Below are 25,261 nucleotides of genomic sequence, written 5' to 3'. Positions count from 1 at the left end.
CGGGTCTGGTGACAGGGGCCGGGGTCAGCCGGTGACAGGGGACCCGCTGGGGACAGCGGGGACGGGGCCTGGGGACACCCGGTGACAGGCGACAGGCCGGTGACAGGCGCTGGGGACCCCCTGGTGACACCTTGGGGACAGGAGGGGACCTTGGGGACACCCCGTGACACGGCACGGGGCTGGTGACACTCGGTGAGGGGGGTTGGGGACAACGGGGGGACACCGGGTGTGACAGGGGCCAGGTGGGTTGGGGACACCTGGGTGACACCGGGGGGGGGACAGGGGACACGCGGTGACGGGGCTCAGGTGGGTTGGGGACAGCAGGGACAGCTTCGGGGCGACCCAGTGACACAGGGGGACCCCAAGAGTTGAGGGGTCCCCCCAAATTTTTGGGGTCACCCCCGAGGACCTCGAGGCCCCCCCCCCCCCCGAGACCCCCCCCCCAGGACCGCCCAGCTCCAACATTTTTGGTGTCCCCCCCAAATCTTTGGGGTCACCGTGGGACCCCCGAGGACCTCGAGGGTTCCCCAAGGCTTTGGGGTCACCCTGGGACACCCCCCCCCAACAAGTTTAGGGGGTCCCCCAAATCTGTAGGACCCCCGAGGATCCTGAGGGTCCTCCAGTACCGTTGACCACCCAAGAATTTCGGGCCCCCCAAATCTTTAGGGTCCCCTTGCGACACCCAAAAGTTTTGGGGTGTCCCCAACGCAGAAGGACCTTGAGGTTCCTCCGACCCCAAAAGTTTTGGGGTCCTCCAACATTGTAGACCCCCAGTATTTTAGGGGTTCCCCCGAATCTTTGGGGTCCCATTGGGAATCCCGATATTTTAGGGGTCCCCCAAGAGTTTTGGGGTGTCGCCAACGCTGAAGGACCTTGAGGTTCCTCTGTGGATTCGCTGTGGGACCTTCAAGGCCCTTGAGGTCCCCCAAGAGCTCCGGGGTCCCCCAAATCTTTAGGGACCCCCAAGAATTTAGGGGTCCCCCGAACTTGTAGGGACCCTCTAAAAGTTTTGGGGTGTCCTCAACGCCGCAGGACCTTGAGGTTCTTCCAACGTTGTAGAACCAAAAGTTTGGGGTCCTCCAGCATTGTAGACCCCCGATATTTTAGGGGTTCCCCAAATCTTTAGGGTCCCATTGGGACCCCCAATATTTCAGCGATCCCTCAAGACTTTTGGGGTGTCCCCAACACTCAAGAACGTTGAGGTTCCTCCAACGTTCTAGACCCCCAACATTTTAGGAGTCCTCCAAATCTTTAAGATCTCGTTGGGACCCCCGATATTTAAGGGTTCCCCAAATCCTTAAGGTCCCATTGGACCTCCAAAATTTTGGGGTTCCCCAAATCTTTAAGGTCCCATTGGGACCCCTGATATTTTGGGGTTCCCCAAATCTTTAAGGTCCCGTTGGGACCCCCAATATTTTCAGGGTTCCCCAAATCTTTAGAGTCCCGTTGGGACCCCTGATATTTTCGGGGTTCCCCAAATCTTTAAGGTCCCGTTGGGACCCCCAATATTTTGGGGTTCCCCAAATCTTTAAGGTGCCGTTGGGACCCCCGATATTTCAGCGATCCCTCAAGACTTTCGGCGTGTCCCCAACGCTGAAGAACCTCGACCTCCCTCCATAGACCCCCCCCCCCGCCGCCCCCCGCCAGGCTCCCCCCGCCCCGCTGACCCCCCAGGACCCCCGGGGTGCCCCCCCACCCCCCAGGCTGCCCTCGGTGCCCTCTGCCCCGCCCGTGCCCCGTGCCGGGGGTGCCGCGGGCATGGGCGAGCCGCTGGGCTGCTGCGAGCGCGTGGCCATCAACGTGGCCGGCCGGCGCTTCGAGACCTTGGTGCGGACGCTGCGGCGCTTCCCCGACACCCTCCTGGGGGACCCCCGGCGCCGGCGCCGCTTCTTCGACCCCCAGCGCCGCGAGTACTTCTTCGACCGCCACCGCGGCGCCTTCGGGGCCGTGCTCTACTACTACCAGTCCGGGGGGCGGCTGCGGAGGCCGCCCGACGTGCCCCTGGACGTGTTCCTGGAGGAGCTGAGGTTCTACCAGCTGGGCGACGAGGCGGAGGAGCGGCTGCGCGAGGCCGAAGGCTTCTCGGTGGAGGAGCCGCCGGCGCTGCCGCGCGGGGGTTTGAGGCGGCGGGCGTGGCTGCTGTGCGAGCACCCCGAGAGCTCGCCCGCGGCGCGGGTGGTGGCCCTGCTGTCTGTGCTGGTCATCCTGGTGTCCATCGTGGTCTTCTGCCTCGAGACGCTGCCCCAGTTCCGCTCCGGCGCGGAGGAAGAGGTCAGTGGGGTAGGTGGGCGCGCTCGTTGTCGTCGTCGGCCTCATCGTCGGTGTCGTCTTCGCCATCTTCATCATCGTCATCATCGGCGTCGTTGTCACCATCCTTGTGCTCATCATCTTCATCATCGGTGTCGTTGTCACCGTCCTCATCCTCACCATGCCCATTGTTGGTGTCATTGTCACCATCTTCATCATTGTCATCATCGGTGTCATTGTCACCATCCTCGTCCTCATCATCCTCATTGTCCTCAGTGTCATTGTCACCATCTTTGTCACCTTCATCATCAGTGTCATTGTCATAATCCTTGTGCTCATCATCGTCATCATCGGTGTCGTTGTCACCATCCTTGTCCTCATCATCCTCATTGTCCTTGGTGTCATTGTCACCATCTTCATCATCATCATCATCAGTGTCGTTGCCATCTTCATCATCTTCATCATCGGCGTCGTTGTCACCATCCTTGTCCTCATCATCCTCGTTGTCCTCGGTATCATTGTCGCCATCTTCATCATCGTCATCATTGGTGGTGTTGTCACCATCCTCGTCCTCACCATCCTCATTGTCGGTGTCATTGTCGCCATCTTCATCCTCATCATTCTCGATGTCGTTGTCACCATCTTCATCATCCTCATCATCCTCGGTGTCATTGTCACCATCCTCGTCTTCATCATCCTCATTGTCCTCAGTGTCATTGACATCATCTTCATCATCCTCATCATCCTCGGTGTCATTGTCACCATCCTTGTCTTCGTCATCCTCATTGTCCTCAGTGTCATTGACACCATCTTCATCATCCTCATCTTCAGTGTCCTCATTGTGGGCATCCTCATCTTCATTGTCCTTGGTGTCATTGTCACCATCTTCATCATCTTCATCATCATCAGTGTCATTGTCACCATCCTTGTCCTCATCTTCAGCGTTCTCATCATGGCCGTCTTCGTCCTCATCATCCTCATTGTCCTTGGTGTCATTGTCACCATCCTCATCTTCATCTCCCTTATTCTCAGTGTCCTCATCGTGGCCATCCTCATCCTCACCCTCATCATCCTCAGCATCCCCTTTGTCCTCATCCTCATCCTCATCATCATCCTTGGCCTCACCATCTTCATCCTCACCATCTTCACGCTCACCATCATCACCCTCACCATCTTCATCCTCACCATCCTCACCCTCACCACTCTGTCATTGTCACCACCCTCATCCTCACCCTCCTCATCCTCACCCTTCTTGCCGTCTTCATCATCCTCGTCATCCTTATCCTCACCATCCTCATCCTCTCCCGTCCCAGTGTTCTCTTCCTCACCTTTCTCCTCATCCTCACCATCCTCCTTGTGCTCACCATCCTCACCTTCATCCTCATGAACCTCAGCCTCACCATCCTCATCTTCATCCTCATGAACCTCAGCCTCAACATCCTCACCTTCATCCTCATGAACTTCAGCCTCACCACCCTCATCTTCATCCTCATGAACACCAATCTCATGTTCCTCTTCCTCCCCACGCTGCGTTCTCACTGTCACCATCCCTGTCCTCATCCTCCTCTTCCTCCTCACCCTCCTCATCCTCAACACCCTCATCATCCTCATTCTCTTGATCCTCAGCTTCGTCAGCCTCATCTTTATCCTCCTCCTCCTCAGCCTCTCCATCCTCATCCTCACCATCCTCACCACCTTCATCCTTCTCATCTTCATCCTCACCATCCTCATCCTTTTCATCTTCATCCTCGTCATACACTCCACCTTCATCCTTCCCATCTTCATCCTCACCATCCTTGTCATCCTCATTCTTCTCATCTTCATCCTCATCATATGCTCCACCTTCATCCTTCTCATCTTCATCCTCACCACCCTTGTTGTTCTCATCCTCATCCTCACCGTCCTCAGCCCTTTTTTCCCTTTTCTTCCTCCTCCTCTTCCTGGGCCTTTGCCATGGGACCTGGGGGTCTGGGTGGTCCTTGGCTTTTGGGGGGTGGTCTCCAACCCCACTGACCCATGGTGGGTGGTCACTTTGGGGTTCTGGGTGGTCTCCAACCCCATTAACCCATTTTGGGGGTCTCCAACCCCCGTTAACCCCCTCCGGGTGGTCACTTTGGGGTTCTGGGTGGTCTCCAACCCCCATTAACCCATTTTGGGGGTCTCCAACCCCCGTTAACCCCCTCCGGGTGGTCACTTTGGGGTTCTGGGTGGTCTCCAACCCCCATTAACCCATTTTGGGGGTCTCCAACCCCCGTTAACCCCCTCCGGGTGGTCAGTCTGGGGGTCTGGGTTGTCTCCAACCCTCATTAACCCATTTTGGGGGTCTCCAACCCCCGTTAACCCCCTCCGGGTGGTCACTTTGGGGTTCTGGGTGCTGGATTTGGGCGTTTCCTCAACCTCCCCCTCACCCCCCGCCTCTCTCCTCTCTCCCCGCAGCCCCCCTCGCCCACCCCCACCAACGCCACCGCCCCCACGCCCCCTCCCCACCGCTCCGGCCTGACCGACCCCTTCTTCCTGGTGGAAACCGTCTGCATCTGCTGGTTCTCCCTGGAGCTGCTGGTGCGGCTGGTGGCCAGCCCCAGCAAGGCGGCCTTCTTCCGCAGCGCCATGAACCTCATCGACCTGGCGGCCATCGCCCCTTACTTCATCGCCCTGGGCACCGAGCTGGCGCGGCAGCGCGGCATCGGCCAGCCCGCCATGTCGCTGGCCGTGCTGCGCGTCATCCGCCTGGTGCGCGTCTTCCGCGTCTTCAAACTGTCCCGCCACTCCACCGGCCTGCAGATCCTGGGCCAGACGCTCAAGGCCAGCATGAGGGAGCTGGGCCTGCTCATCTTCTTCCTCCTCATCGGCGTCGTGCTCTTCTCCAGCGCCGTCTACTTCGCCGAGGCCGAGGACGCGGCCACGGCCTTCACGTCCATCCCCCAGGCCTTCTGGTGGGCGGTGGTCACCATGACCACGGTGGGCTACGGGGACATGGCGCCGGTGACGGTGGGGGGCAAGCTGGTGGGCTCGCTGTGCGCCATCGCGGGCGTGCTGACCATCTCGCTGCCCGTGCCCGTCATCGTCTCCAACTTCTCCTACTTCTACCGGCGCGAGCTGCGCGGCGAGGAGAGCGGCGCCGTGGTGCCCGCCGCGCCCTGCCCCCACCACCCCGAGCCCCCCGGCGAGCCCGAGGCCAAGGCGGGCGGGGGGCGCGGGCAGGGCTGGGGCGTGGACGGCGAGGCCGGCGGCGAGAAGGGCTGGGCCGGGGGCAGGCTGGTCACCGAGGTGTGAGGGGACGGGGGGGGTGGGCCGCGGCGGGGGGGGGTGGGCTGGGGGGTGATGGGGTGGACTGGGATGGACTGGGATGGACTGGGAGTGCACCCGGATGGACTGGGAATGCACTGGGATGGACTGGGATGGACTGGGAGTGCACCCGGATGGACTGGGATGGACTGGGATGGGCTGGGAGTGCACCTGGATGGACTGGGAGTGCACTGGGATGGACTGGGATGGATTGGGATGGACTGGGAGTGCACTGGGATGGACTGGGAGTGCACCCGGATAGACTGAGAGTGCAGTGGGATGGATTGGGATGGACTGGGAATGCACTGGGATGGACTGGGATGGACTGGGAGTGCACTGGGATGGACTGGGAGTGCACCTGGATGGACTGGGATGGACTGGGAGTGCACTGGGAGTGCACCTGAATGAACTGAGAGTGCATTGGGACAGACTGGGGTGAACTGGGAGTGCACTGGGATGAGCTGGGATGGACTGGGAGCGCACCTGGATGAACTGGAGTGCACTGGGATGAACTGGAGTGCACTGGGATGGACTGGGAGTGCACTGGGAGTGCACCTGGATGGACTGGGATGGACTGGGAGTGCACCCGGATAGACTGAGAGTGCAGTGGGATGGACTGGGAGTGCACTGGGAGTGCACCTGGATGGACTGGGATGGACTGGGAGTGCACTGGGAGTGCACCTGAATGAACTGAGAGTGCATTGGGACAGACTGGGGTGCACTGGGAGTGCACTGGGATGAGCTGGGATGGACTGGGAGCGCACCTGGATGAACTGGAGTGCACCAGAATGAACTGGAGTGCACTGGGATGGACTGGGAATGCACCTGGATGGACTGGAGGGCACTGGAATGAAATGAGAGTGCACTGGGATGAACTGGGAGTGCACCAGCATGGACTGAGAGTGCACCAGCATGAACTGGGCGGCACTGGGATGAACTGGGGGTGCACTGGGATGAACTGGGAGTGCACCAGGATGAACTGGGAGTGCACTGGGATGAACTGGGAGTGCACCAGGATGAACTGGGCGGCACTGGGATGAACTGGGAGTGCACCGGGATGAACTGGGAGTGCACTGGGATGAACTGGGAGTGCACCAGGATGAACTGGGCGGCACTGGGATGAACTGGGGCTGCACTGGGATGAACTGGAACCCATGAGGATGAACTGGGAGTGCACCAGGATGAACTGGGGATGCACTGGGATGAACTGGGCAGCACCGGGATGAACTGGGCGGCACTGGGATGAACTGGGGGTGCACTGGGATGAACTGGGGCTGCACTGGGATGAACTGGGCAGCACCGGGATGAACTGGGAGTGCACCGGGATGAACTGGGAGTGCACCGGGATGAACTGGGAGTGCACCAGGATGAACTGGGCAGCACCGGGATGAACTGGGAGTGCACCGGGATGAACTGGAGCTGCACTGGGATGAACTGGAACAAGTGAGGATGAACTGGGAGTGCACCGGGATGAACTGGGAGTGCACTGGGATGAACTGGGCGGCACTGGGATGAACTGGGGCTGCACTGGGATGAACTGGAACCCATGAGGATGAACTGGGAGTGCACCAGAACAAACTGGGGGGGGGCACTGGGACGAACTGGGGTGAACGAAGCCAAACTGGGGGGGGGGGGGGCACAAAACCTCCCAAGGGGACACCGAGGCCACGTCGGGACACACGGGGGACACCGAGGCCACCGAGGCCACCGAGGCCACCTGTGACCCCCCCCCACCAAACCCCCCCGGGGCCCCCCCGTGTCATTTTGGGGGGGGGGGGACACGAGGCAAGCCCACCCCCCCCGGCAATAAAGGTGACACTTGGTGGCAGAGCGGGGGTCGTGGGGGGGTCACGGGGGGGGTCATGCTGAGTCAGCAGGTTCGTATTTTGGGACCCCTAGCGGGGGGGGGGGAGGGGTGACCCCCAAGTAGCCTCTCCCAGTCCAAACCAGTCCCTCCCAGTGCCCCCCAAACCCCTCCCAGTCCCCTCCCAGTGCCCCCCAAACCCCTCCCAGTCCAAACCAGCCCCTCCCAGTGCCCTCCAAACCTCTTCCAGTGCCTCCCAGTCCCCTCCCAGTGCCCTCCAGCCTCTCCCAGCCCTTCCCAGTCCCCTCCCAGTGCCATCCAACCCCCTCCCAGTCTTTCCCAGTCCCCTCTCAGTGCCCTCCAAACCCCTCCCAGTCCCCTCCCAGTCTTTCCCAGTCCCCTCCAGTTCGCCCACCCACCCTTGGAGGACCCACCCCGTCCTCCACCGCCAGGGGGCGCGGTGGCACTCAACCCACCGGAAGCGGCGGCGTAGCAAGACCGGAAGTCGCCTTGAAGGCGCCCAAAGAGGCGTGGTTCTGTCCGTAGGGGGCGTGACTTAGCGGGCGCGGGCGGGACTGAAACCGAAGGGGGCGTGGCCTTGCAGCGGCGCGTGCAAGGGCAAAAAAGGGCGGGAACGAAACAGCGAAGGGGCGGGGCCGTGCGGCGGAAGTGACGTCACGCAGCCTGGCGGAGGCGGCGGTACCGGGCCGGGGTCGCTCCGGTGCCGCTCCCGGTTCTGCCGCTCCCGGCTCTGCTGCTGCCGCTCCCGGTTCTGCCGCTGCCGGCTCTGCCGGTGCCGGCTCTGCCGCTCCCGGCTCTGCCGCTGCCATGCGGGCCGAGCTGCGGGGCCTCGCCGGGCCCGTGCCGCTGCCCGACGGGCAGCCCGTGCTGCTGGGCCGCGGGCCGCTCACCGGCGTCACCGACCGCAAGTGCTCCCGGCAGCAGGGTGGGTGCGGGGACCCCCCCCCCCCGGAACCCTCCCGGGACCCGCCGTGCCCTCAGGGATGGGCACCGGGACCCCCCACCCACCTACGGGTCATGGAAACCGCCCCAAATTCGCCCTCAGGACCCCCAAATATTCCCTCCCCAGGACGCCCAAATATTCCCTCCCCAGGACCCCCAAATTCACCCCCCAGGACCCCCAAATTCACCCTCGGGTCCCCCAAATATTCCCTCCCCAGGACCCCCAAATTCACCCCCCAGGACCCCCAAATTCACCCTCGGGTCCCCCAAATATTCCCTCCCCAGGACGCCCAAATTCGCCCTCAGGACCCCCAAATATTCCCTCCCCAGGACCCCCAAATATTCCCTCCCCAGGACCCCCAAATTCACCCCCAAGTTCTTCCCCAGGACCCCCAAATATTCATCCCTCAGGGCCCCCAAATTCACCCCCCAGGACCCCCAAATTCACCCCCCAGGAACCCCAAATATTCCCTCCACAGGACCCCCAAATTCACCCCCCAAATTTCACCCCCAGGACCCCCAAATTCACCCCCAGGACCCCCAAATTCCCCCCCCCCAGGACCCTCAAATTGCCCCCCAGGACGCTCAAATTCCCCCCCAGGACCCCTAAATATTCCTCCCCCAGGACCCCCAAATTCACCCCCAAAACCCCCAAATCCACCTCCCAGGACCCCAAAATTTTCCCCCCCAAGACCCCCAAATATTCCCCCCCAAATTTCACCCCCAGGACCCCCAAATTTCACCCCCAGAACCCCCAAATATTCCTTTATAGGACACCCCAAATCCCCCCCAAACCTCCCCCAGGCTCGGGGGACACTTTTGTGGGTTCCCCCTCCCCGAATTTTGGGGGGCTCAGGGGGGGGGTCCCCAAATCTGACCCCTCCCCACAGTGGAGATCGTGGCCAACTACGCCGAGGGCACGGCCCAGGTCACACAGGTGGGGGGTCCTGGGGGGGAATTCGGGGGGTCCTTGAGGGGTTTTGGGGGGACCTGAGAGGGTTTGGGGAGTCCTGGAGGGGTTTTGGGGGTGCTCAAAGGGGTTTTGGGGTGCCTAAAGGGGGATTTGGGGGGTCCTGGGGGGTTTTGGGGGTGCTCAAAGGGGTTTTGGGGTGCCTAAAGGGGGATTTGGGGGGTCCTGGAGGGTTTTGGGGGTGCTCAAAGGGGGTTTGGGGTGCCTAAAGGGGGATCTGGGGGGTCCTGGGGAGGATTTGGGGGGTCCTGGGGGGTTTTGGGGGGGTTTATGGGATTTTGGGGCTCACTTTGGGGTGGGTTTTTTTTTTTTGGGAGGGGTCTTTACCGCCCTTTAACCCTTCCCTCCCCAGCGCGGGATGAACCCCAATTTTGGGTGGATTTATGGGATTTTGGGGTGGGGTTTTTTTTGGGGAGGGGTCTTTACCCCCCCCCTTTAACCCTTCCCCACCCAGCATGGGATGAACCCCAATTTTGGGTGGATTTATGGGATTTTGGGGTGGGGTATTTTTTTTTGGGGAGGGGTCTTTACCGCCCTTTAACCCTTCCCTCCCCAGCGCGGGGTGAACCCCAATTTTGGGTGGATTTATGGGATTTTGGGGTGGGGTTTTTTTTTTGGGGAGGGGTCTTTACCGCCCTTTAACCCTTCCCTCCCCAGCGCGGGGTGAACCCCAGCTCGGTGGGGGGGTCGGTGCTGGGCCGGGGGGGCTGCGGGACCCTCGCCCCCGGGCAGACCCTGCTGCTGGTGAACGGGAGGTACCCCCTGGTGCTGCACTTCGAGGGGTGCCCCCACCCCAAAAAACGCCCGGCCAGCCCCCCCGAGGAGCCCCCCCCGGCCCGCAGAGCCCCCCCCAGCCCCTCCCGGGGCGGGGGGTGGCAGAAGCTGGGACCCCTCCTCATCTTCACCCCCTCAGGGCTCCGGCCCAGCGCGAAGGTACGGGGTGGGGGGGGGATTTTGGGGGGAGGGAATTGAGGGTCCTGTGCCCCCCCCCCCAAATTCCCCACTCAGACCCCCAACGGGGCTCCCCAACCCCACCCTCAGCCTCTTTTCTTCCCCTGAGCCCCCCAAAGTCTTCCCCAAATCCCACTCCAGACACCTCAGCCGCCCTAAACTCCCTCAGCACCCCCAAATCCCACCCCAGGACCCCTCAATACCCTCAGACCCCCCCCAAATCCCACCCCAGGACCCCTCAATGCACTCAAAGCCCCCCAAATTCCACCCCAGAACCCCTCAATGCACTCAGACCCCCTCCAAATCCCACCCCAGAACCCCTGAACACCTTCAGAGCCCCCCAAATCCCACCCCAGGACCCCTCAGTGCACTCAGACCCCCCCAAATCCCACCCCAGGACCCCTCAATGCACTCAAAGCCCCCCAAATTCCACCCCAGAACCCCTCAATGCACTCAGACCCCCCCAAATTCCACCCCAGGACCCCTCAGTGCCCTCAGACCCCCCCCAAGTCCCACCCCAGGACCCCTCAATGCAGTCAAAGCCCCCCAAATTCCACCCCAGGACCCCTCAATGCACTTAAAGCCCCCCAAATCCCACCCCAGAACCCCTGAACACCTTCAGAGCCCCCCAAATCCCACCCCAGGACCCCTCAATGCACTCAGACCCCCCCAGATTCCACCCCAGGACCCCTCAGTGCACTCAGACCCCCCCAAATTCCACCCCAGAACCCCTGAACACCTTCAGAGCCCCTCAAATCCCACCCTAGGACCCCTCAAATGCACTCAGACCCCCCCCCCAAAAATCCCACCCCAGGACCCCTCAACACCCTCAGACCCCCCCCAAATCCCCTCCCAGAACCCCTCAACACCCTCAGACCCCCCCCAAATCCCCTCCCAGGACCCCTCAGCCCCCCCAAACCTCAGAGCACCCCTTTTTCCCCCCACAGGGACCCCCAAATAACCCCTTCAAGTGGGTGAAACCCCCCCCTGAGTTCCTGTGGGGGGGGTCTGGGTTGGGATTTGGGGGTCCCGGGAGGTCCCCCACTGTCCCTGACCCCTCTTTTTTTTTGGGGACCCCCCCCCAGATTGCGGGGTTCGACCTGGACGGGACCCTCATCACCACCCGCTCGGGGAAGGTGTTTCCCACCAGCCCCGATGACTGGAGGTGAGGGGGGCGTTATTTGGGGGGGGTCCTGGGGCTGTTTTTGGGGTCCCACTCGCTGTTTATTTTGTTTTCTCCCCACCCCGCAGGATTTTGTACCCTCAGATCCCCAAAAAGCTGAAACAGCTGCAGAATGAGGGGTATAAGGTGAGACCCCTCCCCGGAATTCCACCTGGGCACCCCAAATCACCTCAGGCCCCCCCCAAACCTTTGAAGACCCCCCCCAAATCCCACTTTGTTCTCCCAGAGCATCTCAGTACCCCACAAGACCCCCTTGAGCTCCCAAAGCCCCCAAACCCCACTGAACCCCTCCAGAGCCCCCTGAAGCCCCCCCAGATCTCTTGGGGACCCCCCAGGTTTTTCCCCAAGACCCCACTGAGCTCCCAAATCCCCCCCAAACCCCTCAGGGGCTCCTCCAAACCCCTCCAGAGCCCCCTAAAGCCCCCCCAGGTTCCTCCCCAAGACCCCATTGAGCTCCCAAATCCCCCCCAAACCCCTCAGGGGCTCCTCCAAACCCCCTAAAGTCCCCCCCAGACCCCCCCCCAATCCCCTCAAGACCCCCCCCCAAACCCCATTTTTTGCCCCCTCCCCAGCTCGTGGTGTTCACCAACCAACTGGGCATCTCCCGGGGCCGGCTGCGCCCGGAGCTCTTCCAGGCCAAGGTGGAGGCGGTGACGCAGCAGCTCGGGGTGGCCCTGCAGGTCTGGGGGACCCCCAAACCCCCCCTGGGACTCCCCCCCCCAAACTCGGGGATCCCCCGCCTCAAGGGTCAGGAGTTCCCTCCCTGAGGTGTTTGACCCCCCCCCCCTCAATTCAGGTGTTGGTGGCCACGGGGCCGGGGATTTACAGGAAACCAGTGCTGGGAATGTGGGACCACCTGTGTGAGAAGGTGGGACTGGGAGGACTGGGAGGGGACTGGGAGGGGACTGGGAACAGAGGGGGGCACTGGAAGGTGCTGGGAGGGACTGGGAAGTACTGGGAGGGGGTTGGGAGGGACTGAGGGTGGCCACAGGGAAGGGACTGGGGGGAATTGGGAGGGGATGGGCAGGGACTGGGAGCACTGGGAGTTACTGGGAGTTACTGGGAAGGTACTGGGAACTGAGGGGGCCACTGGGTGGGTGCTGGGAGGTACTGGGAAAGGATTGCAGGGGACTGGGGGGCACTGGGAAGTACTGGGAGGGGGTTGGGAGGGACTGAGGGTGGCCACTGGGAAGGAACTGGGAGGAACTGGGAGAAGATTGGCAGGGACTGGGAGCTACTGGGGGCACTGGGAGTTACTGGGAGGTTGTTGGGAACTGAGTGGGGACACTGGGAACTGAGGAGGGGGCACTGGGAGCTGTTGGGGGGAGTCAGAGGGGTCACTGGTGTGAACTGGTGTGAACTGGGGTCACTGGTTTGGGTCCTGCAGGCGAACGGGGACGTGACGGTGTCGGTGCCTGACAGTTTCTACGTGGGGGGTGAGCACGTGAGGGGTCCTGGGGGAATTTTGGGGAAGTTTTGGGGGTCCTGGGGGGTTTTGGGGACACTGGGGATGCTCAGATGAGGCACTGGGGGGGGTTCCTGGGTGTATTTTAGGGGGTCTTGGGGCATTTGGGGGTCCAGGGAGGGGTGTTGGGGTTCTGGGTGCACTTTTGGGGTTCTGGGAGGGGGTCCCAGCACCTCTCCAACCTCTCATTTCCCCCCAGACGCTGCCGGACGCCCCCCAAACTGGGCCCCGGGGCGCAAGAAAAAGGATTTCTCCTGCAGCGACCGCTTGGTGGGACCCCAAAACCTGCCTGGGGACCCTCCAACCCCTTGGGACCCTCCAGAATCCCTGGGCATCCCCCCGACACCCCCAAATCCCTGATAGCTCCACCCTGTGTCTCTCCCAGTCCCCCCAGTTTATGACCCAGGGGTGTTCTGTGCCCCCCCCAGTCCCTCCCAGTGCCCCCACACCCCCAGGTCACTCTTCCAGTGTCTCCCCAGTTCACCCCCCCAGTCCCTCCCATTTGCCCCCCAGTTCCCCCAGTTGATCCCAGTGTTCCCAGTTCGCTCTCAACGCGGGGCTGCGGTTCCTGACTCCTGAGGAAAAGTTCCTGGGCTGGGCCCCAGCGCCCTTTGACCTCCCGGCCTTCGACCCCGTGAGTGACCACTGGCCCAATAAATGACCACTGACCCCAAGAGCAGCCTGTCCCCAGTCCTGACCTTTGACCTTTGTCCCCAGCGGGACCTGGACAAAGCTCCCCAAGAGCTCCCCGAGGCTGAACTGGTGTCGGACAGGCCGGAGGTGCTGCTGACCGTCGGCTTCCCTGGGGGTGAGTGACCACTGAGCTGACCGCTGAGCTGGCTGCTGACCCGGCTCTGCTTCTGATCCCTAAGGGGCAAAAACAGGAAGAAAAAAAGGGAGGAAAAAATGGCGAGAAACGTGAGGGAAAAAGGGCGGGAAACGTGAGGGAAAAAAGAGCGGGGAATGTGAGGGGAAAAATGGCGGGGAATGTGAGGGGAGAAAAGGGCGGGAAACGTGAGGGGAGAAAAAAGGGCGGGAAACGTGAGGGGAGAAAAAAGGGCGGGAAATGTGAGGGGGGGGAAAAAAGGGCGGGAAACATGAGGGGGTGGGAAAAAGGGCGGGAAACGTGAGGGGAGAGAAAAGGGCGGGAAAACGTGAGGGGGGAAAAAAGGGCGGGAAACGTGAGGGGAGAAAAGGGCGGGAAACGTGAGGGGAGAAAAGGGCGGGAAACGTGAGGGGGGAAAAAAGGGCAGGAAACGTGAGGGGGGAGAAAAGGGCGGGAAACGTGAGGGGAGAAAAGGGTGGTAAGGGCAGGAAAGGTGAGGGGAGAAAAGGGTGGTAAATGTGAGGGAGAGAAAAGGGCAGGAAATGTGAGGGGAAAAAAGGGCAAGAAATAGGAGGGGGGGGAAAAAAGGGTTGAAAACTGTGGAAAACTGTGGGAAATGTGAGAGGAAAAAGTAAAATTTTTCCCTTCAGCCGGCAAATCCACTTTTGTGAAGCGGCACCTGATCCCGGCAGGATACGAATACGTGAACAGGGTGAGTTCCTGAGCCCTGTGTGACCTCCAGGACGCTCTGGGCTCACGGCCACGCTGTGTCTCTGCCTGTTGAGCCACCCTGGCCCAGGGTGACCTCAGTGCCACCCCTGGTCACCCCCAGGACACGCTGGGCTCGTGGCAACGCTGTGTCTCTGCCTGCTCGGCCGCCCTGGCTCGGGGCCGCGCCGTTGTCGTCGACAACACCAACCCTGACCCTGAATCGCGGCAAAGGCCAGTCTGGGAACTGGGATGGCACTGGGATGGCACTGGGAGGGCACTGGGAACTGCTCCCCGCAGTCCCTGGGACCCTTTTTTTGGGGTTTTGAGCCCCTTGTTTTGGGGACCCCCTGACCCACCCCGCTCCCCCAGGTTCGTGTCCTGTGCCCGCGAGGCTGCGGTGCCGTGTCGGTGCCTCCAGTTCACGGCGAGCCTGGAGCAGGCGCGGCACAACTGCAGGGTGAGGAGGGGTCTGAGATGGTCCTGATCCTCCTCCCGAGGGTGAGGATGAACCCTCAGCACCCCCTGAACCCTTTTCTCTGGGTTTTCACCCCAAAAAGTTCCGGGATATGACGCAGAGTGGCCACGTCCCCGTCACTGACGCTGTTCTGTTCAGCTACAAGTGAGAGGGGATTGGGTTTGGGGGGGTCTGGAGTGATTTGGACGTGTCTGGGGGGGCCCAGGGGAATTTTGGGGGATCTGGAGCGTTTTGGGGAATCCCTGGGGAAAGATTTAAAGGGGCTTGGAGGGGATCTGAGAGGAATTTTGGGGCATCTGAGGTGTTTTGGGAGGTCTTAGGGATGGTTTGGAGAGGCTTTGGGGAAGGTGGGGGAATTTGGGGATGGTTTGGAGTTTTTTGCCCTTTTATCCATTATTTAGCTCCATTACTTTTTTTTTTCCCGTTTTCCCTATTTTTGCCTCTTTCCCAGTTTTGGTGGTTCTTCCCTATTCTCTTCCTCATTTTGGGTGGGCTTTTACCTTTTCCCCTTCCTCCTCTCTCCTATCTTGGGTGGGTTTATCCCATTTTTGCTGGGTTTTCCCCCATCTGGAGCTGTTTCTCCTCCCAATTTACCCAAATCCGGGTGATTTTCCCCCATTTACTCCCCCTCAGGAAACAATTTGTGGCCCCCGACCTCTCCGAAGGCTTCTCCCAAATCCTCCAGATCCCCTTTGTGCCCCATTTTGGGGACCCCCCAGACCCCAACGAAGGCGCCTCTTCTTCCAGTTCAGCGATGGATGAAGACCCCCACTGAACCCCCAAATAAAGGCACTGTCCCTCCCCCAATTTTTGGGAGATTTTGGGCTCTAAATCAGATTTATTGTACAAAGGGTGGGGGAAGGGGTGAATGGGGGGGGAGTCACGGCGTTTCCATGGATTCACCCTCTGTGGAGAGAAGCAGGGAGGAATTGGGTCACCCTAATGTCCCCAAGTCCCCCCAATTTACCCCTTTGCCCCCATTTTTTTCATTTTTGCCTATTTTCTTCATTTTTTCACCATCCCATTTTCAATTATTTTTGCCCTAGTTCCTTTATTTTTATTTTATTGACCATTTTTTACCTGGTTTTCCCAATTTTTACCTAATTTCTTCCACTGTCACCCCTTTGCCCCCAACTTTGACCCTGTTTTTTCCTTATTTACCCAATTCCTGGCCAATTCCTCCCCTTATTTCTGCCCAATTTTCTCCTCATCCTCCAATTTCTTCATTTTGCATTCCATTCCCCCTAATTTTTGATCCACTCCTACTCAACTTCCCCTATGTTTGCCCCAATTCTTTATCTTTCATCTTATTTCTCCCAACCTTACCCAATTTCCCCATGTTTTTACCTAATTTCTCGCATTTCACCCTGTTTGGCACATTTTTTCCTTCTACTTCTCCCATTTTTGCCCCTTTTTGTCCTGGTTTTGCCATCCATTTTTTAAACAAAAACCCCATCAATTTTTACCATTTTTCTCCTGCTGTTTTGCCCAATTCTCTTATTTTTCCTTCATTCCTTCCACTTCATTTCCATTCCATTCCATTCCTTCCATTCCTTTCCACTCCCTATCCCCTAATTTTCGGCCGTTTACCCCAATTTTCTCGCGTTTTTACGCCTCCCTGCTCCCCCTCCATGTTGCCCCACGTTACCCACCCTGTTTTGGAGACCCCCCAGGTGCCCCCCAGCTGTCCCCCCAGTGTCCCCGGGTGCTCACGGAGTTCGTTGAACAGAAAGGCCTCCTGGTACTCCCTCATGTACTGCGTGGAGCGCGACTCGTCCAGGAACAGGGAATACACGCGTTTGATGTCCTCCACGCCCACCTCCGCGCCCTGCCAGGCCACAGACATCAGCACGGACCCCAAAATCTTTCACCTCGCGTTTCCCACTCTCTTTTCCAGTTTTTCACTCTTTTCCCCCTCATGTTTCCCGCCCTTTTTCCCCCACCTCACATTTGCTTTTCTCCCCTCACGTTTCCCGCCCTTTTCCCCCTCACGTTTCCCGCCCTTTTTCCCCCTCATGGTTCCTGCACTTTTTTCCCCTCACATTTCCCACCCTTTTCTCCCCTCATGTTACCTGCCCTTTTCCCCCTCACGTTTCCCGCTCTTTTTTCCCCTCACATTTCCCGCCCTTTTCTTCCCTCATATTTCCCACCCTTTTCTCCTCTCACGTTTCCCGCCCTTTTTCCTCCCCTCACGTTTCCCGCTCTTTTTCTCCCCTCACATTTCCCTTTTTTCCCCCTCATGTTTCCTGCCGTTTTTCCCCCACCTCACATTTTCTTTTTTCCCCTCACATTTCCCGCCCTTTTCTCCCCCCACATTTCTTGCTTTTTTCTTTCCTCACGTTTCCCACCCTTTTCTTCCCTCACATTTCCCGCCCTTTTTCTCCCCTCACGTTTCCTTTTTTTCCCCTCACGTTTCCCGCTCTTTTTCCCCCCCTCACCTTTCCCACCCTTTTCTCACCTCACATTTCCCACCCTTTTCCCAAAGCTCGTATGTGACCCCAAACCATCAGGAGCACCCCAAATCCACGCTGACCCCCCTACTCCACCCCTGTGTCACCACAAACCTCCCCCAGAGCCTCCCAAAGCTCCCTCAGCACCTCGTGTATGCTGCTCCCCCAGTTTGGGGTCCCACGCCACTTCCTGACACCAGTTTTGGGATCCCATTCCCCAAATTTCGGGGTGTCCTGGGGATTTGGGGTGCCCACCTTGCGTTTCCTGGCCACCAGGCTGGCGGCGGTGATGAGCTGCATGGCGTAGCGCAGCGACGTCTCCAGCCCGATGCGGGTCAGCACCGCGTACGCGTCCTCCGTCATCTCCACATCCTCCTCCTCACACCTGCGCCCCCAAACCAGTCAGGGGGACCCCAAAATGGCCGAGGGATCCCCTAAAAAAGGGGCAGGGGGGACCTAAAAGAGGCCTGGGGGGGCACCCCAATGGGGTTATGGGGTACCCAGGGGGGTTGATGAGGACCCAGGTTGGCAACTGGGGGGTCCTTAACGGGTTTGTGGGGATTAAGGGTGACCCAGATGGGGTTTTGGGGTGTCTGGGGGGACTCTGAGGGAGTTAAGAGCACATGGAGAGAGTTATGGGGTACCTCAGGAGGCTTCTGGGGTGACAAAGATTTTGGGGGTAACCTGCAGAGGATTATTGGGCACCCCAGGTGTGTTGAGGGATGCCAGCCATGTTTAAGGTTCAGGGCATTTTGGGTATCCAGGTGGGTTTCAGGGTTCAGATTGATTTTGGGGGTGTCAGAGATAATTTTTGGGGACCCCCACCCTATTTTGAGGATCCTCTGGGTCTCTCTCCCCATACAAGAACGTGACGATGCTTTTTGGGGTGCCCAGGTGTGTCAGGGCGCAGTTTGAGCTGTGTCAAGGAGGATTTAGGGGTGCCCAGGTGTATTTTCGGGGTGTCCCACCGGATTTTGAGGATCTGCCGCGTCTCCTTGTCGCCGTACGGGGCCGTGGCGATGATCAGCAGCCGGTCCAGCAGATCCAACGGGAGCCCGTGGGGGCTGCGGTGGGCAGTGCCTCGGATCCTGAGGGACGCGTGGACACAAGGGGGTTCAGCTGAGGTTTGGGGGTGCCCAGGTGTTGCCCAGGTGTTGCCCAGGTGTGCTCAGGTACCTGGTGATGCCGCGGTTCGTGGCCATGATCAGCACGGGCGCCATGTCGCTCTCCAGGGCCCGGTTGAGGAACGAGAAGCTCTCGATGTCCAACATGTGAACCTCGTCAATGAACAACACCTGGGGGGGTTTTAGGGGGCTGTTGATTAATCTCGAGGGGGTTCTGGGGGGGTCTTGGGGTGCTCTTGGTGATCCCCAGTGGAGTTTTGGGGGACCCCGGGAAGGTTTTGGGGGTCAGGGCTTACCCCAGGGATGACCTCGGCCTTGCCCTCCTCACGCCACTCGGCCACTTTGGCATTGATCTGCTCCCGCACCTCTGGCTTGATCTCACCTGTGTCACCTGGATTTGGGATTTGGGGGCTCAGGGGCTGTTTTGAGGGGTCTAGGGAAGGATTTTGGTGGGGTTAAGGATGCTTACGGAGTAACAGACATAACTAAGGTGAGCCCTGTGAGTGTCTCTGGGGTCATTTGGAAGAGTTATGGAAAGACCAAGGATGGTTGGAGGGGCTAGGAAGGGATCTGGGGGGGTTATGGGGTGTTGAGAGCATTTTAAGGAAAGTTACAGAGAGGCTTGAAGTGGTTTGCTGGGTGCACAGTTTTAGGATCTCAGGAGTAGTTTGGGATTCTCATGGTACCCTAGAAAAGTGAAACCCTGAGGTGAGTAAGGGGCAATTTAGGGGTCCCAGGGGGGTTTAGGAGCCTGGAGATAGCTGAAAAGAGAACAAGGAAGCCCTGAGCTGGATGAAGGACAGTTTGGGGGTTTTTGGGGTCTGGGGGTACCTGAGAACAGGGCGAGGAAGCCCTGGGTGCGGGAGTTGATGACATCGATCTCGTGCAGCGACACCGTGTGAACGACCTCGCGCCGCTTCTGCAGCTCCCCGTCAGGGCACTGCACGAATTTCGTCTGGGGGGAGAGAATTCAGGTGGTCAGGGCCACCCAAAAACCCCCACTGCACCCCCCAGAGACCCCCAAAAACCTCACCTGTGCCCCCATGGCGTCGTAGTCCCGTGCTCGGGTGAAGGAGCGTCCCAGCTTTGAGATCTTCCCTGTGGCCTTGTCGATGGTGATGACGTCCCTGGGGGGGAAAATGGGGTATTTTGGTATTTTTTCACTCCTCATGTTTTCCGCCTTTTTACCCCTCACGTTTCCTGCCCTTTTCTCCCCTCACGTTTCCCGCCCTTTTCTCCCCTCACGTTTCCCGCCCTTTTCTCCCCTCACGTTTCCTGCCCTTTTCTCCCCTCACGTTTCCCGCCCTTTTCTCCCCTCACGTTTCCCACCCTTTTCTCCCCTCACGTTTCCCGCCCTTTTTTCCCCTCACGTTTCCCGCCCTTTTCCCCCCTCACGTTTCCCGCCCTTTTCCCCCCTCACGTTTCTCGCCCTTTTCTCCCCCTCACGTTTCCCGCCCTTTTCTCCCCTCACATTTCCCGCCTTTTTTCCCCTCACGTTTCCCGCCCTTTTTTCCCCTCACGTTTCCCGCCCTTTTTTCCCCTCACGTTTCCCGCCCTTTTTTCCCCTCACGTTTCCCGCCCTTTTCTCCCCTCACGTTTCCCGCCCTTTTCTCCCCTCACGTTTCCCGCCCTTTTTTCCCCTCACGTTTCCCGCCCTTTTCTCCCCTCACGTTTCCCGCCCTTTTCTCCCCTCATATTTCCCGCCCTTTTCATCCCTCACGTTTCCTGCCCTTTTTTCCCCCCAGATTTTGGGGTCCTCATCCTGATTTCATCCCTCCACCCCCAGTTTTAGGGTCTCCTCCCCAATTTTCTTGTCCCACTTCCCACCCCACCTGCATCTCCTCCCTGCTCTGCCCCTCGATATTCTCCACTAAAATCCTGGGGTCTCCTCCATCTTCTGGGAGATCCCACCCAAATTTTGGGGTACCCACCCCAATTTCACGATCCTCCACCCCACTTTTGGGGTCCCCCCACTCACGCCACTTCTCCTTGCTCAGCCCCTCAATCTCTTTACCCCCAGCTCCTAAATCATCTCCTACCCCAATTCCAGCCCACCCCCCCCAAATTCTATGGCACCCATCCCAATTTCTGGGTGTCCCCCAATTTTTGGGGTGCCCCCAGTTTGGGGGACCCCCACTCACCCTGCCTGCACCTTCTCCTTGCTCAGGGCCTCGATCATCTTCGCCCCCAAATCGTAAATGGTCTCCATTTCTGTCGTTTTCAGCGTCAGCTTCCCCACTTTGGTCCCCTGCGAGGAAGAGGAAGGTTTGAGGGGACCCCCGCGGTTTTGGGGGGACCTCAAAGGGGTTTTGGGGTCCCCTGAGGGGATTTTGGGGGAACAAAAAGGGTTTTGGGGTCCCCCCTCACCGTGCCGGTGGCCGGGCGGTCGATCTGGATTTCCACCACCTCCCCCTCGATGATCTCAGTCTCCTCCCTGTAAGGCAAAAAAAAAGGGAGGAACGCCCCAAAAATGAGGAGGGAACCCCAAAATTTGGGTGTTGGGACATTTAAATGGGGTGGGGGAACCCCAAAATTGGGGTGGAGAGTGAAATTTGGGGGGTGCAGACTCTACCAGAGTCAGAAAACGATACAGGAACCCCAAAATGGAGCAAGGAGATCCCAGAATTGAAATAGAACCCCAAATTTTGAGATGGAACCCCAAAATTTGGGTGTTGGACCCCGAAACAGGGGAAGAAGAGACGAAATTGAGCTCAAAAAAGGAAAAAGGGGAGCGGGAACCACAAAATATGGTGGGGAGACTGAAAATGAGGGGGCAGATTCTGGAATTTGGTGGGGGGAGATCCTGAAATTGATCAAGATTTCGGAGGAGAGAAACTTAAATTAGGACGGGGAACCCCAAAATTGTGAGAAAACTCAAAATTAAGTGGAAAGAATGAAAGCGGAAAGAGAGAAAGCCCACAAGAAAGTTTAAAGTGGAAACAAAAACGGGGGATAAGAAAAAAATAAGACGTGGAGACCCCAAAATGGGGCAGGTGAGCACCCTGAAATTGGGGTGGCGACCTCAAAATTGGAGACCACGCCCCAAAATCTGACAGAGCGCCCCGAAACCAGAGAGAAAACCAAGCAGAGCTTAAAACCAATGAGAGGGACACCCAGAAGGAAGAACAGAACAAGGGCTGGGGACCCCAAAAGGCGAGGTGGGACCCCCAGATTGGGGCGGGACCCCCCCGGAAGGGGCCCGTACTTGATGCGGACGCCGATGGAGCGGCGGAAGGCCTGGGTCAGCGCCTCGGTGCGCGACATCTCCAGCGAGAAGATCTCGCTGCCCGCGATGGCCGTGAAGGGCGTGTCGGGGCCCAGCGCCTGCGCCATGCCTGCGGGGAAAAAAGGGGGTTTAGGGGGGCTTGGAGGGGGTTTGGGGGGGTTGGAGTGGGGACTGGGGGGTTGGAGGGATTTTGGGGGGGCTGGAGTGGGGTTTGGGGGGGTTGGAGGGGGATTTGGGGGGCTGGAGGGGGGTTTGGGGGGGGTGGAGGGGGATTTGGGGGGGCTGCAGTGGGGTTTGGGGGGGTTGGAGGTGGATTTGGGGGGGCTGGAGGGGATTTGGGGGGCTGGAGTGGGGTTTGGGGGGGCTGGAGGGGATTTGGAGTTTGGAGGGGCTTTGGGGGGGCTGGAGGGGATTTGGGGGGGTTGGAGTGGGGTTTGGGGGGGCTGGAGGGGGATTTGGAGTTTGGAGGGGGTTTGGGGGGGCTGGAGGGGATTTGGGGGGGTTGGAGGGATTTTGAGGGGTTGGAGGGGGTTTGGGGGTGTTGGAGTGGGGTTTGGGGAGCTTGGAGGGGGATTTGGGGGGCTTGGAGGAAATTTGGGGAGCTTGGAGGGGGATTTGGGGGGGTTGGAAGGGATTTGGGGAGGTTGAAGAGGGGTTTGGGGGGCTTGGAGGGGGATTTGGGGGGGTTTGAGGGGCTTGGAGGGGATTTGGAGGGGTTGGAGGGGATTTGGGGGGGTTGGAGGGGATTTGGGGGGGCTGGAGGGATTTTGGGGGGGTTGGAGGGATTTTGGGGGGCTTGGAGGGGGATTTGGGGGAGTTGGAGGAAATTTGGGGAGCTTGGAGGGGGATTTGGGGGGCTTGGAGGAAATTTGGGGAGCTTGGAGGGGGATTTGGGGGGTTGGAAGGGATTTGGGGAGGTTGAAGAGGGGTTTGGGGGGCTTGGAGGGGATTTGGAGGGGTTGGAGAGGATTTGGGGGGGTTGGAGGGGATTTGGGGGGGCTGGAGGGATTTTGGGGGGGTTGGAGGGATTTTGGGGGGCTTGGAGGGGGATTTGGGGAGTTGGAGGAAATTTGGGGAGCTTGGAGGGGGATTTGGGGGGCTTGGAGGAAATTTGGGGAGCTTGGAGGGGGATTTGGGGGGTTGGAAGGGATTTGGGGAGGTTGAAGAGGGGTTTGGGGGGCTTGGAGGGGGATTTGGGGGGGTTTGAGGGGCTTGGAGGGGATTTGGAGGGACTGGAGGGGATTTGGGGGGGTTGGAGGGGGATTTTGGGGGGTTGGAGGGGGATTTGGGGGGCTTGGAGGGGATTTGGGGGGGCTGGAGGGATTTTGGGGGGGTTGGAGGGGGATTTTGGGGGCTGGAGGGATTTTGGGGGGGTTGGAGGGGGATTTGGGGGAGTTGGAAGGGAATTTAGGTGTTTTGGAGGGGGATTTGGGGGAGTTTGCGGATGTTTTTGGGTGGGATTTGAGGATATTTTGGGGATGCTTTTGGGTGTGATTTGGGGATGCTTTTGGGATATTTTTGGGTGGGATTTGGGGATGTTTTTGGGATGCTTCTGAGTGGAATTTGACGATATTTCTGGGTGGGATTTGGGGATGTTTTGGGGATGTTTCTGGGTGGGATTTGGGGATAATTTGGGGATGTTTAAGGGTGGGATTTGGGGATGTTTCTGGGTGGGATTTGGGGATAATTTGGGGATGTTTAAGGGTGGGATTTGGGGATGTTTCTGGGTGGGATTTGGGGATGTTTTTGGGTGGGATTTGGGTATAATTTGGGGATGTTTTTGGGTGTGATTTGGGGATGTTTTTGGGATGTTTCTGGGTGGGATTTGGGGATGTTTTTGGCTGCCATTTAGGGATATTTTGGGGGTGTTTTGGGGTGTTTTTGGGGTCACCCACCCATGGCAATGGCCGTTTTCCCCGTGCCCGGCTGCCCGGCGATCAGGACGGGGATTTGGGTGGGATTTGGGGATGTTTTTGGGTATAATTTGGGTATGTTTTTGGCTGCCATTTAGGGATATTTTGGGGGTGTTTTGGGGTGTTTTTGGGGTCACCCACCCATGGCGATGGCCGTTTTCCCCGTGCCCGGCTGCCCGGCGATCAGCACGGCGCGCCCGGCGATTTTCCCTTCCTTGATCATCTCCAGGATGACGCCGGCGGCGCGGCGAGCCGACAGCTGCCCCACCATGCCCTGGGACACCTGGGGGGGGGGGGCACAGAGAGGGGCTGAACCCCCCCATTCCGGGGGTGCAGACCCCCCCCCCCCCCAAAAAGGTACAAAGCCCCCCAGCCCTCGTACCTGCCGCGGTTCCAGGGCATCATCCAGGCCCAGCCCGCGGATGTGGGAGTGGGCGCCTGGGAGAGGAATTTGGGGGGGTCACAAGGGGTCCCCCCCCATTTTGGGGACCCCCTCAAAACCTTGGGAGCGATCCCCTAAATTTCTGAGTCCTTCTGAACCCCGTTTTCCCAATTTTAGGATCCCACCCCAGCAATTGGGGACCACTTAAAGCTCCCCAAAAAATGGGGTTGAACCCCCAAAATGGGGTGGGGGTCCCCAAAAATGGGAGATCCCCCCCTCCCCCAAAAATGAGGGGGTTGTGTCTCACCGATCCGCTCGATCCGGGTCACATCCCGAACCTCCGGAACTTTGGGGGTCTGGGAGGGAATTTGGGGGGTTTTGGGGTCACCCTGGGGGGGGTCCCCTAAATTCCACCCCTCAGCTCAGCACCCCAAATCCCCCTTCAGAGCCCCCCCCCCCCCCCCCATTCCCACAGAGCTGCCCTTCAACCCCTCAGGACCCCCTGAAACCCCTCAGGACCCCCTCAGACCCTCCCCTGTCTGGTCAGGACCCCCCAAGACTCCCCACATTCCCTTCAGAGCCCATTTAGGACCCCCCCCCCATCCCCTCAGGACACCCCAAATCTCCTCAGACCGCCCCCCCCCATCCCCTCAGAACCCATCAGGGACCCCAGCCCCCCTCAGGACCCCCTTCAGACGCCCTAAATCCCCTCAGGACCCCCCCCATCCCCTCAGGGATCCCCCCAAGTTCCCCTCAATCCCCTCAGAGACCCCCCCAGAATCCCCTCAGGGAATCCGGGACTGCCCCATCCCCTCACGGCGACCCCCAAACACCCCCAGGACCCCCTCAGAGCCCCCCAGGGCCCCCTCAGAGCCCCCCCAGGCCCCCCACCCCTCACAAACCCCCCCAGAGCCCCCCGCTCCCCTCCCCCACCGCCGTTGCCATGGCGGCGCCGCTTCGCTCCCGCGCTGCCCTCGCGCTCTCCCGGCCGGAAGTGACGTGCAGGGGCCGGAGGGGCGGGGCAAAGGCGGGAGCGGCCGCTCTGGCCGCTCCTCTCGATGGTGCGCGGTCCTCCAGCACCGCCGGGAGGGCCCCTTGTTGGGGGGGGGGGGGGGGCGGTCCCAAAAACCCCAAAACTGGCCCCAAAACTCCAAAACCGACCTTAACCTGCCCCATAACCCCGTAAGCTGCCCCATAGATGCCTCACACCTCCATAACTGCCCCATAACCGGCCCCGTGAGCTGTCCCGCAGCACCAGGCTGCCCCAGAGCCCCGTTACCTACCCC

General features: G+C 59.7%; 3 protein-coding genes across 5 annotated transcripts; 2 read left to right on the top strand and 1 right to left on the bottom strand.

Annotated features, from left to right (window-relative positions):
• The first annotated feature begins 447 nt into the window (after positions 1-447).
• KCNA7 (potassium voltage-gated channel subfamily A member 7) lies at positions 448-7,360 on the top strand. 3 transcript variants are annotated; one of them, XM_053968459.1, is made up of 3 exons: positions 448-1,347; positions 1,394-2,280; positions 4,684-7,360. In XM_053968459.1, the coding sequence occupies exons 2-3, from the start codon at positions 1,759-1,761 to the stop codon at positions 5,518-5,520; spliced, it is 1,359 nt and encodes a 452-aa protein (XP_053824434.1). In that variant the 5' UTR covers positions 448-1,347; positions 1,394-1,758; the 3' UTR covers positions 5,521-7,360. The 3 variants fall into 3 exon arrangements, with proteins under 3 accessions (XP_053824434.1, XP_053824435.1, XP_053824433.1); XM_053968460.1 differs by having other exon boundaries at positions 448-2,271; XM_053968458.1 differs by having other exon boundaries at positions 448-2,280.
• On the top strand, positions 7,291-15,698 carry PNKP (polynucleotide kinase 3'-phosphatase). Its single transcript, XM_053968457.1, has 16 exons — positions 7,291-8,282; positions 9,190-9,236; positions 9,927-10,202; positions 11,306-11,385; positions 11,472-11,529; positions 11,976-12,083; positions 12,200-12,271; positions 12,791-12,839; positions 13,068-13,138; positions 13,410-13,502; positions 13,586-13,676; positions 14,345-14,406; positions 14,527-14,636; positions 14,775-14,862; positions 14,963-15,024; positions 15,514-15,698. The coding sequence occupies exons 1-16, from the start codon at positions 8,165-8,167 to the stop codon at positions 15,653-15,655; spliced, it is 1,527 nt and encodes a 508-aa protein (XP_053824432.1). The 5' UTR covers positions 7,291-8,164; the 3' UTR covers positions 15,656-15,698.
• Positions 15,688-25,244, bottom strand: RUVBL2 (RuvB like AAA ATPase 2). Its single transcript, XM_053968450.1, has 15 exons — positions 24,909-25,244; positions 24,283-24,331; positions 23,976-24,031; positions 23,735-23,876; positions 21,660-21,789; positions 20,822-20,888; positions 20,596-20,702; positions 19,488-19,581; positions 19,286-19,409; positions 18,751-18,845; positions 18,507-18,625; positions 18,299-18,418; positions 17,586-17,715; positions 16,594-16,708; positions 15,688-15,786 (listed from the first exon to the last, which is right to left on the bottom strand). The coding sequence occupies exons 1-15, from the start codon at positions 25,149-25,151 to the stop codon at positions 15,761-15,763; spliced, it is 1,617 nt and encodes a 538-aa protein (XP_053824425.1). The 5' UTR covers positions 25,152-25,244; the 3' UTR covers positions 15,688-15,760.
• Positions 25,245-25,261: the final 17 nt, after the last annotated feature.

The sequence above is a fragment of the Vidua chalybeata genome, chromosome 34 (genome assembly GCF_026979565.1).
Source record: "Vidua chalybeata isolate OUT-0048 chromosome 34, bVidCha1 merged haplotype, whole genome shotgun sequence".
Lineage (NCBI taxonomy): Eukaryota > Metazoa > Chordata > Aves > Passeriformes > Viduidae > Vidua > Vidua chalybeata.
The sequence above is the reverse complement of the archived record's forward strand: the minus strand, read 5'-3'. Positions and strand labels throughout refer to the sequence as shown.